This window comes from Hippichthys cyanospilos, chromosome 21 (assembly GCF_059441005.1).
Source record: "Hippichthys cyanospilos isolate Australia breed blue-spotted pipefish chromosome 21, RoL_Hcya_1.0, whole genome shotgun sequence".
NCBI classification, from domain to species: domain Eukaryota; kingdom Metazoa; phylum Chordata; class Actinopteri; order Syngnathiformes; family Syngnathidae; genus Hippichthys; species Hippichthys cyanospilos.
Genome location: NC_142389.1, coordinates 12,707,400 through 12,719,092, shown reverse-complemented (window position 1 = coordinate 12,719,092; position 11,693 = coordinate 12,707,400). Strand labels below are relative to the sequence as shown.

At 39.6% G+C, this 11,693-nt stretch overlaps 1 protein-coding gene across 1 annotated transcript; it reads right to left on the bottom strand.

Moving 5' to 3' along the window:
• Positions 1 to 530: 530 nt before the first annotated feature.
• Positions 531 to 6,506, bottom strand: cckb (cholecystokinin b). The gene is made up of 4 exons (XM_088405505.1): positions 6,356 to 6,506; positions 5,981 to 6,092; positions 5,749 to 5,895; positions 531 to 1,086 (listed from the first exon to the last, which is right to left on the bottom strand). The coding sequence occupies exons 2-4, from the start codon at positions 6,090 to 6,092 to the stop codon at positions 941 to 943; spliced, it is 405 nt and encodes a 134-aa protein (XP_088261631.1). The 5' UTR covers positions 6,356 to 6,506; the 3' UTR covers positions 531 to 940.
• Positions 6,507 to 11,693: the final 5,187 nt, after the last annotated feature.

Below are 11,693 nucleotides of genomic sequence, written 5' to 3'. Positions count from 1 at the left end.
AAAATATAGTTGAGAAGCACTGAATTGATGCAAGCTTAAAATGACTTTCAAAATAAAGCCAGGAAATTATTGCTCCTAATGATCTCGAGGTCCCTTTGAAGATATTCCCAAGCATGCTGCAACCCCCCCTTCAAAACGATGAGTCGGCCGACTTTCATCTCAGTGCAGCTGAGAGCTGACCTTTCTCTTGGCATCATTATTCCCTTCCTCGCGCTCAAACGGACCAGGATTATACCCACACTCCACCGACCCTTTTTTTGTGCATACTGTACTTGATTTTTGTCACGTGACCACTTTCAGTGGTCTTCACTTCCTCTTCTTGTGAGATGACTTTGAGAATGATTCACGTGAATTTCATGCAAATTGGATGTGTGTGTGTATATATATATATATATATATATATATATATATATATATATATATATATATATATATATATATATATATATATATATATTGCTTGTAGGAAGTTAAAAGTGAAAAGTAACATATTGAAGCAAGTACCCACATACAAAAACAGATGAAACCAATGAATATGTTAATATTTATTTTAATTATTTGCATGATCTTTTTTTTTTATTGATTTGGATTACTTATAATTCACAGTACCGTACAAGAATTGAAAACGATGCTCCCTGGATGTCAAAAATTCCCAACAGAAGCCCACGTGACAACTAAAATTGAGAAAAAAAGAGTGCGTTGCCTTCAAAGACGGAGAGGCGTTATTTTTTTTTGTTTGTTTATTCTACGTAATAGGTCTCGATGTACGCTGACACCACATTTGCGTCCCTGTCCATATGACAAACGTGTGACAGAGAGGCAAAAATTTGGCATAATGTATATTGCATTTAACAGTACATTACAAACAAATGTACACGGTCATTAAGTAGCTTCTCCTTGTGTGTGACGGGACAGCTTGGTTGTCGGAGCAGATCCGCTTCTACGAGGAGTACTCGTACTCTTCTGCGCTGCGCCGTCCGAAGTCCATCCAGCCAGTGTAGTCTCGGTCTGCTATCCTGTGGTTGTTGCCGCTTAAGCCCACACCGCCACCTCTGCCATTGCCTGACGAGTTCCGACGCACGGAACCTGCTCGAAGGGACAAATATGTTTTTTAACCAGTCGTTGGAATTTAGGAGAAATAATAAACACACACGCAAGTGCTTGGCATCGATCATGTTAATGTTAATGGTGGCCTCAACCCAAAAAATAAATAAAACACAAATGTAATTGCTGCCATCATTATCACAATCTGCTAACCAGGCATACCACCACTCTCGATGTCAGGTTTTGGCAGTTTTATTCCTTTCTCTGGTCCCTAATTTTTGGTCTATTGTCTTTTTAATGATCTGCTCCAAACTACCCACAAGAAATACTGTATGTACTTGATAAATCCACCTGCTTTGAGTCCGTCATTGATCTTTTATTGACTAATAAAACTCATTCACTGCCATTGACCTCCTGAGACTCATCCTATTCATTTTTGTCCACTTTGATGGACAATAGTTTTAGGTCGACTATATATCTTTTGGCTCAATGGAGCGACTCTAATAAGCTCTAGTTTGGTGAGAATAGTACATCCTGGCCTTTGCGCGCGTGTGTGTGTGTGTGTGTGTGTGTGTATGTATATATATATATATATATATATATATATATATATATATATATATATATATATATATATATATATATATATATTAGGTAGGGTTAGGAATGTTCACATAAGCAAGCTTACATCAAAAGTGATAGTAGACAAAGTCTAATTCTTCACTTCCTATAAAATGATATATTATATGGTAGCTCTGAAATGGATGAAGTTACATCAATTTGAATGTTGGCAAGTTGAAATCTATTGTTTTGAGGAAAGCCTGGTTTAAAGTTTTGGTTATACTGAAAATCGAGACCTTAAGTAGGTCATTTTTTAATAGAAATCATTAAATGAACATTTCACATTTTCGTCTGTAATTCAAAACTCATCTCTGTGACATAAGCTTGATTTTGTAAACACACACACACACACACACACATGCACGTGGCTGTTCACAAATTATTGACCAATCCAAACACTCAACTAATGGTTGAAAAAAAAAAAAAATCCATTTTGGGGGTCTCCTTTGGATATACAAGGCTTCTGCCAAACAGCAATATACCATCAATATCGTGTGTGTAAGTATTGTGTGTAAAAATGATTCACAGTCAGTGTGCTCCAGAAGCACACTGAAGCAAACCATTTTTAATTTACCAGAAATAATCTTAGTTTCCTCATCTTCTGTATCCGTGCGACTTGAGAAAACAAATCCACCTTTCAACAACTTGTCATTGTGGAAATGATAAAGAAGGTGTACCTAATATTTTGGCCGGCAACTTCAACCCAAAGTTTCTATCCTGCTCTCATAATCTTTATTTATTTTTATCGTGATCGAAGACGAGCAGCATTTCTGCGTGTGGAGATGTTCTGCTTTCACCCCGCCCACATCCTCCTACGCAACACGCACGCACACAACACACACACACACACACACACACACACACACACACACACACACGAAGTACAACCTTTCAAGTTCCCTGGTGTGCTGAGAAGATTGGCTGCAGAAGGCTCGACAACGACACCTCCCACACCGAAAACATGCAAAGCGAACAGCAAGGAACACGACTCCCGGCAAACCCATACTCACAGACACAAACACACACACACACACACACACACACACACACACAGCCTAAGGAGATGCTTCTTAATGTGACCTTTGACGTGTTGTTCTCCTTGTCTTGAAGTGAAAAAAAGTTTTCTTGTCAGATTTGAGCACAATAGTGCAGTGGAAAAATAATGTTGTTTAAATTTCCATGAGAATATAAAATGTGCATTTTTTGATTATTGCAAACAGTGTGTAGAATTAATGCAATTGAACTAAAAATTCATCCCTTTAAAAAAAAACAACGTAACACAAAACACCACAATGCAATATAACACAATATGAAATAATATACAACTTATTGCATCGTAACATATTGCAACACAGCTTAATGCGGTACTAATGTCACAGCATTATGCAGTGTAGTGTAACAGAATGTAACAGAATGAAACAAGGCACACAAAAAATAACATAACGTAACACAATGTAATGTAACACAATGTAACATTATGTAGCGTAACATAACATTACACACGATAGAGTAATAAAACGTAAAAAAAATTAATGTAACACAATGCACTCCACATAATGAGGCTTAGCGTAATGGCACAATGTAATGCTATGTGCCATAACATAACATACTGCAATTTAATGTAATGTAATGTAACATAACAGAATAGAAAGTACAGTAATATAAGACAATGTAACGTAACGTTAAAGCACCGTAACTTAACACAATGCAACAAACTTACCATAATGCAATATCATGTGACACATTGAGGCAAAGCGTAACGTAACGTAATGTAATACAATGTGCCATGCCATAACGATAACATACCGCAAAGTAACGCAGCATAGCAAAACATTATGTAGCGTAATATAACAAAACATAACGTTATGGATCAAAATCTAGCGTGACATAATGCAGCATAATGGTTTGTAGCAGAAGTACAATTGTCATGATGAGACACCGTAGTGTGCCTGCTTCAAAATCCTTGCATTTTCTTCGTTCACCACAAGATAGCAGTAAACCATGTCACTTTAATTCTTTGTTACATGGACGAGAATACTCATCTTTTAAAATGGTAAGAACAATAAAAAATAATACAACTCTCGTCAAATATGTTTTTTATGCAGGGTAGCTAATACCCTTGACTAATGCATTTCAACCCATCAATCACAAAAGTGACCGTAAAGAAAATTCGATTTATGAGGTTTTATAAATGATTTTTCAATATTTTTTATGCCGTACTGAAATACTACAATGTGTAGATGAAATATGTTCAATGTTACACGTTTAGAGAATATTGTCACATGACCAGAGCTGTTTACTTTGTGGTTGCACTTTGAGACAAAGATGACAGCCTCAAAGCTCCCAAACAAAAGGTTAGTGAAGATTTTTCATACATGTGATTTTTAAGATGATAACATATATTTGCACTTACTCAAATTGGTTGTGTGTTGTGTGTTTGCACGATGAGTAATTATATTGTTGTGACTGTTCATAAAACACACATTTTCATCAACTATTTCACTTTTTTTTTTTTTTTAAGTTCTTGATTATTTCAAAGGGTTACCAATGGCATATGGTTTGGATGTTTTCATGTCCAGGAACAATTTAGGCTTAAATGGGCTAATACCTATTATAAGCGAATTGAGCACTGTAGTGACAACTGTGACCATTGGATGGCAGTGTTTCCACACATACAACATAGGCATTACCAACATGCAATTCAAGGTAACGAATGGAAATCAATCTTTCATATGATACCAATCATATTTACATAGATATAGTACACAATATTCTGTTGGCCTTGAAAGATGAGTGAGAATGCTAAATAACTGGCCCTCTAGAGGTTTCCTTTTCCTATAACGCTTGGCACTGAAAGAGTTAATGAATAGGTATCATATCCATGCATTAACACAAAAATTATGCTGTGAATTGCTCTCCTTGCCCACATGCAAAGACATCACTTTTTAAAATACCTCAATTTCTTCAAACTCAGTTATGGATAGATATTTTTTAAAAAATTGTAAATTGAGGCACATACGTCAAGGTACCCCTCATAGCAGTTGCATGAAATCCAGTTGTTTCCGTCAAGATAATGCGAAAATATGTAGGAATATTTTTGTTTGAGTCTCATTTATTCCACTTAGTCCTCATGGAATGTTTCCATCAACAATAGTGCGGCATGAGGAATTAAGTAATATCACTCATTCAAATGAAAATACTGTTATTAATGTTATAAAACGGCATTCACACACTAATCCAGCTATTTTTTTTTCCCTAAACATGCAATCATTTGCCCCTCATATATGGGACGCACTGTCTCTTATAATATCTAGCAGCCCTCTTGACAGTGTGTCAAAGCTCATTCATTTCCCCCCTACCCTAGACCTCAGAACCAAAATCGCCTGCGGTTATAAGAAGGCTTCAAAAGATTCTATGCCTTTTTTTTTCACTGACACACACACAAAAAAAAAAAATCCATGAATTTTCAGTGTGTCGTGAAGTGGCCGGAAGACTCTAATAAACGCACTTGGAAACCACAAAAGCTTTCCAGAGCCGCTAATTCGTTTTACAAAGCTGCTGTGCACCGGGGCCAGTAATCAGGGAGACTGATGCAGTGGTGTCACATTGGGGGGTGGGGGTGGGGGGGGGGGGGGGGGGTGTCAAATGAAGAGCTCTTGTCTTCAGTAATGAGCAACACATATTGTCGATGTTGTTAGGGCTACAACTAATGATTATTTTGAGTTTTGGTTTCCTTCACTTTAATTAAAAATGTATCACCAAAATGATTTTATTATTCGATTACAAGTTTGATCCCAATTATGGCGACAAAAAAGGCAAAAATTTTCATCTTAGTTTTTCAAAATAAAAACTGAAGTTTGTAAATGTTATATTTTGGATTTAACACACAATCTGTATAATCTGTATAATATGGTAGTCTGTATAATGAAGGACAAAGGAAATGTGACTATATTAACTGTTGAGAAGCTAAAATTGTGGAGATTGGTGAACATTTTCAGAATTCAAAATAATGATCGATGAATGTGACTGTCGATTAATCGTTGCACCTTTTTTTTTTTTTTTAACTGAAAGGAGGACACACACCTTTCCTGGAGGAGATGAGTCTGGCCAGGAGCTCGCCGAGGTTGGCTCGTGAATCACCATCCTCCTGTGACACTTTGAGCTGGGGGGCAGAGCGACTGTGTCGGACAAGGGGCTCCCCCAAAGTGTGGGCGTCGGCTTCCAGGTGGCCTTCGCGCACGCACACACGCACACAAAGACAAGATGTTGTATTAAGATGGTTGAAACTTACAAAGAAAGAAGGAGGGGGGGTTACCTTCTTCAGAGGGTGAATGGAGGTCCTCGTCCCCGAAATGGGAAAAAGGGAGCCCCAAAGAGCTTGCGCACAGGACCACCAGAACCACACACACACTCAGTCCAACACGCATCTGAAACAAAAACACACAAATGAACAGGACAAACTTGATGAGTGTGCATTTATCATCTCAGCATAATCACTCAATTAAATAAACAATGACAATATTTGCATACAGGAAAAAAAAAAACATCCAATCACACTAAATCATCAAGTTATAAATTTTACTGTTGTCCACTTGTCCATGTTATCAAAAATCAGACAATAAAATAAATAAAAACAAAAAGTGTGTACTCTAAAAAAGATTTCAAAAATTAGGTGTTTTTTTTTTCTTACCTTGAGAAAGGCGGTCTGATTCGCTGAATTGGAGTGTGTGAGCGTTAGGAGGGCACTTCTCCGCTGAGTGGGAAGGATGCTTCTTTTATACTCTCTCACCGCTCTGCTCAAGTGTGTGTGTGCATGGCCACAAGCTGTACTGTGTATTCCCCAATGCGGGTGTGTGCGTTTGCCCAAAAACTAATATGAGTGTAATTGTTCTTCAGTTTCAAGCAGTACAAATGTGCAATTGGGTTTTATGGTGTTTGCGCACCATAAACGCAACATGATGGTCGCCGCCTTGTTGACTTAGACTATCAATGTATGTGCGTGTGTGCATGTGTGTGTGTGTGTGTGTGTGTGTGTGTGTGTGTGTGTGCGTGCGTGGGTTCATGTGTGCAAGAAGGGGTTGTCATTGTGTTGTAAAATCAATAATCTGTTTTAAAAGCATAACTTCTTTATTACTTCCTCCAATAGCTGTTGTGTGTTTGCATCACGTATGTACTACAGTACAGTGGTCACCAACCCCCGGACCGCGGACCGGTACCGGTCCGTGGATCAACTGGTACCGGGCCGCGTGGTCTGCACCCGAAATAAGGTTTTGGAGATGATTTAGTTTCATGGTCTATTGTCTTTTTAATGATCTGCTCCAAACTACCCATAAGAAATACCGGTCCGCGGATCAACTGGTACCGGGCCGCGTGGGCTGCACCCGAAATAAGGTTTTGGAGATGATTTAGTTTCATGGTCTATTGTCTTTTTAATGATCTGCTCCAAACTACCCATAAGAAATACCGGTCCGCGGATCAACTGGTACTGGGCCGCGTGGGCTGCACCCGAAATAAGGTTTTGGAGATGATTTAGTTTCATGGTACGCGCACACCGAACGCGAACGAGGCGAAAAAGCGGAGCGTTTTGTATTGTAGTCAATGGAGTTCACGTGACTGGGCGCGAATGTATGTCAGGCGACGCGATGGACGCAAATGGAGCGACGCGAATGGCCGCGCGCAGTCACGAGAAGCGAAATTTCGCCTTTCGGGTGAATTTAAAGAAATTTTTACTTTTTCCGGGTTTCGTGTCGCCACAGCCAATCAACTTCGGGAACATTCAACGGCTCTCGCAGGGGGCAGGAATGAATCATGACGGCCGCTTTGCGTTCGCCGGGAGCGATGCAACACAGCCAGCTGAGCTTTCAATACAAAACAGAGCCAAGCAAGAACACTCACCTGGCTTGTAAAAGGCGGAAGCGAGAACTTGGGACAACTGGTATGTGCGGTGTTTGCCTCACTTAATAGCTGTTGAACCGTAGTTACTGTGCTAAGCTAACGATAGCGCAGCATTGTCAGCACAATATTTAGCATGGTCTCGGCTACTTGATTGCGACATTGAAACTTTTATTTTTTGGCAGGCGAGTATTGCCGTAAAGAATAAAGGTGCTGCCGGTGAAAATATTGGCTCTGTCACATCCCAGAAAAGTGAAAGTTCTCAGCAATGTTCTTCTTTCTGGATCTACCATGAAATGCACAGCAAGCTCGCTCCACTCCCCTCCCCTCTGCTCGCGCGACAAAAAAGTGAACTTAAAGTACAACCGCGACAGAAAGCCCCGCGAATGAGCGTAGCGATCCGGCAAATGATTTGGCGAATGATTCGGTGTTTGGTGTGCACGTAGCAAAACAGTTCATACGTTTGTGATGTGGTTTTTAGAGCAGCCAGCCCTCTTCCCCCCGCCGGTCCGCAATATAAATCAATGTAAATCTGAGGCGTAGTGAGAAGGATGATGTGGTTTTTAGAGCAGCCAGCCCTCTTCCCCCCGCCGGTCCGCAATATAAATCAATGTAAATCTGAGGCGTAGTGAGAAGGATGATGTGGTTTTTAGAGCAGCCAGCACCCCCGTCCGGTCCGCAATATAAATCTAAGGCATTGACCGGTCCGCGGTGATCAAAAGTTTGGGGACCACTGCTTTAGTACATACTTGTGTGAAAAAAACACAAATATAAAAAAAAAATCCAGCTCTCTTTTTCAGTAAGAGATTTTAAAAGATAAATTGAAATGGCCAGTGAGTCTTTATTGTTTCATTCAAAATGCATTCGAAATTCGTTCATCTGTAAAGACCAAACGATTTCTATAGATGGCTGTGATGCATCAAGTTGAATTGGAGAACAGCACAGCTTTTGAGTAGCTAATTAAGATTTGAAAGCCAATCTCAACCTATTGTGGTGATTATGAGGGAGATTAATATCCAATTGTTGGATTATTGGTAATGTTTAGGTAAGTCAAATACACCATCTTGTCACCATCTTAAAAAAAATAAAAAAAGTAAATGATGGATGGTATTTAAAAACATAGACCAATCACATTACATTTTTTGTCAACCAAGATGAAGCAGAGCCCCACCCCCTTTCCGCCATTGTCAGTCCTACATTTTTTCAAGCCAGACGAAATTGTAGTTGTCGATCCGTCCGTGTATTTTTGTCCAAACTTCCGCCACCACTAGAGGGCAATATTTGAGTTTTTTTTCTCCTTGTCCGTCATTCGTCAAGCGCTGGACTACTTCTGTCTGCACCCACACCAATTCTTTTTTCTGTTTTAGTACATACACTTAAAGTTAACACCATGTCTGTAGTTCAACGGATTCACTGCAATTGAGACACAAAACAGTACAATAAATGTAACACAAAAACAAAGCCAGCTAAGGGGTTTAACCCTAAGCTATAATACACCATCATGTTTATTATGCCATCATGTCCCATAATTTTTTCAAACGAGCCGAAATTATAATGGTCAGTCCTTCCGTGTATTTTTGCCCAAACCTCCGCCACTACTAGATGGCGACATTTGACTTTTTTTTTTTTTCCTTGTCCGACATTTGTCAGGCGCTGGACTACTGTGTGCACTCAACCTAATTCTTTTTTCTGTTTTAGTACTTACAATTAAAGTTAACACCATGTCTGTGGTTATACAGTTACACTGCAATTAAAACACAACACAATAATATAAGTGTAACACGAAAACAAAGCAAGCTAAGGGGTTTAACCCTAGGCTATAATACACCATCATGTTTATTATCCCACATTTGCAAAATACAGGGGACAAGACTGCAATTAAAAATCATGTCCACTGGATGGCATTATCGTGCGTTACATGACATGCACCAAAGTCTGGCCAAAAAGTTCTAAACATATTTGTGGGCAGAATTAACTCTCATTTAGAGAAAGAGTTCTCATTTATACCTACCTGCCTGCCTTGCAACCATAAAAGACTATTTCATTTACATTTGTGTAAATGTATCTTAATGTCATTTATCACATACACCACAAGTAAAAAAGTAGTAAAGTTTCAGTATTGCTGTCATTGAATTGACTAAAATAAAGTCTTCAATTAGGGAATAAAAAAACATCTATCTTGCATTTTCTGGCCATGCGCGAATCAGGGAAAGAACGCAAATTTGTTCTGCATTCCCAGAATGCTCTTACCAGCAAGAAACTTGAAAGCAGGACTTAGAAAGGGAGCAAATTCAAATAAATCTCCTGTAAAGTCAGCTATATTATACAGTAGCTGTGAATGACAAGTGGTGAATTGAACCAATGCAGTTTATTTACTCCACCGGACACATTTCTCCACTGCTTGGGGGTACTGTAAAGTAACTACAGTGGGCCCCCAGTTTACGAACCCCCTGTCTTACGTATTTTTTATCTTACGACGTGGACCGCGGCGTTTTTTTGTCCCCCTCTTACGCAAAAACTTTTCGTCTTACGAACTATCCAACATGACGGTCAGTGTGTCCGCACTATTTTTTTTTGCTTTGCTGAATCAACAAAAACAACTTTTCTCGCATGTCACGGAAATGCCGATATGCTATGGTCGATTAAGGCAGTCACGGAGATGCCGAGATGCTATTAGCCGGCGTCACGTCAATCACAGAAATGTAGATATGCTATTGGCCGAACTTCCTCACCTTGCTTGATGGCACGAGCTGGTCCGTGTGTTATGAAGACTTTGCAAACTTTTATCTGTTAGACATGGCTTCTAAAATTGCAAGTGGCGGTAAAGGAAGAAGTAAGAGGATGATGACAATAGAAACGAAGCAGGAGATAATAAAAAAATACGAAGGAAGCGCACGCATAGTTAACCTTGCTAGTGAGTAAGGCCGTAACCGCTCGACAATCGGTACAGTTCTCAAAAACAAGGAAGCCTTTAAAGCAGGCAAATGTTATAAGGGCATGACTTTCCTTGCCAAGGGACGGACCTCGGTCAACAACAAAATGGAGAGACTTCTTCTATTATGGATTAAAGAGAAGGAAATCGCTGGTGATATGTTCTCGTTTAAAAAAAGGTGTCGTTTAAAAAAGTTCTCTTTTAAACAAAAAAAAGTCATTGTTTAAAAAAAGTTCTCTTTTGAAAAAAAGTTCTCGTTTAAGAAAAAAATAAATAAAAAAATTCTGCTGGTTCGTCTCTGCTCCCCTCCGCCTCCGACCACCACCAGCTAAAGTCACGTCGCCCCAAAGGTAAATGTCATTTTCCTTTGTATGTTTATGTTATTTAATTTAACTGTACAGTAGATTATGTTACTAATATTTAATATGCGTATAAAGTCGTGATGTTTTTACCTAAGGTATTTGCGCGCATTGCACGCATTTACTAATTAACATAGGTTTGGATTGCCCGTCATACGGCGAATTCGAGTTACGAGCCTAGCCGCTGAACGGATTAAGTTCGTAACACGGGTTCCCACTGTATTAATATATTGACAGCAGGCTGATTGCAGTTTGTACTAGGAAGATGCAGCAATATGGGAGGTAAATGTTCAAGTCAGTTGAATTAGATTTTAGTAAACATAAAGGGGCGTGGCGGGCTGACTGACATATGACGGATATCTGACCTGTCAAAACTACTTCAGTATTGTAACAAAGTATTTATACTACACATACTAGTATTCGTACTAGTGATCATGTTTGATGTAAGCGCTGACTCCATTCCGGAGACATTGTGACCATGTTGCCGACGTCTCTCCCCCCACACTGTCTCTGTCCAGCCAAGCGGGATTAACCGGGACCATCGATCAAACGCCCCGCAGCAAATCTTTGGGCCCAGAGTCGATGGCTATTGATCAAGTGTAGCCACTTAACATTTTTATGAACAAAGCAAACAACCTGTTGTCGGGGATTAGCCGACGTTTTCTCGTGGCGATAACACGCTATCTCAGAGGAAGTGGGTGTCACCAGCTGCTTGTGGCACCAGGTACGGCAGAATGACAATGGCGGTAATTAAAAACGTCACAGGTGGGTCAACATGCTGAGAAATGAACTGACATTGGTTATTTGATTACAGCATGTGATGGAAATGCCTAAATGAGGGGCTA

What these genes read in the sequence shown, in the direction of transcription:
- cckb (XM_088405505.1), bottom strand. Translation starts at nt 6,092, where the DNA reads ATGCGTGTTGGACTGAGTGTGTGTGTGGTTCTGGTGGTCCTGTGCGCA. An exon ending in CCATTCACCCTCTGAAGAAG is followed by an intron (nt 5,896 to 5,980) that starts GTAACCCCCCCT and finishes GCGTGCGCGAAG; the next exon opens with GCCACCTGGAAGCCGACGCC. An exon ending in ACTCATCTCCTCCAGGAAAG is followed by an intron (nt 1,087 to 5,748) that starts GTGTGTGTCCTC and finishes CCCTTCGAGCAG; the next exon opens with GTTCCGTGCGTCGGAACTCG.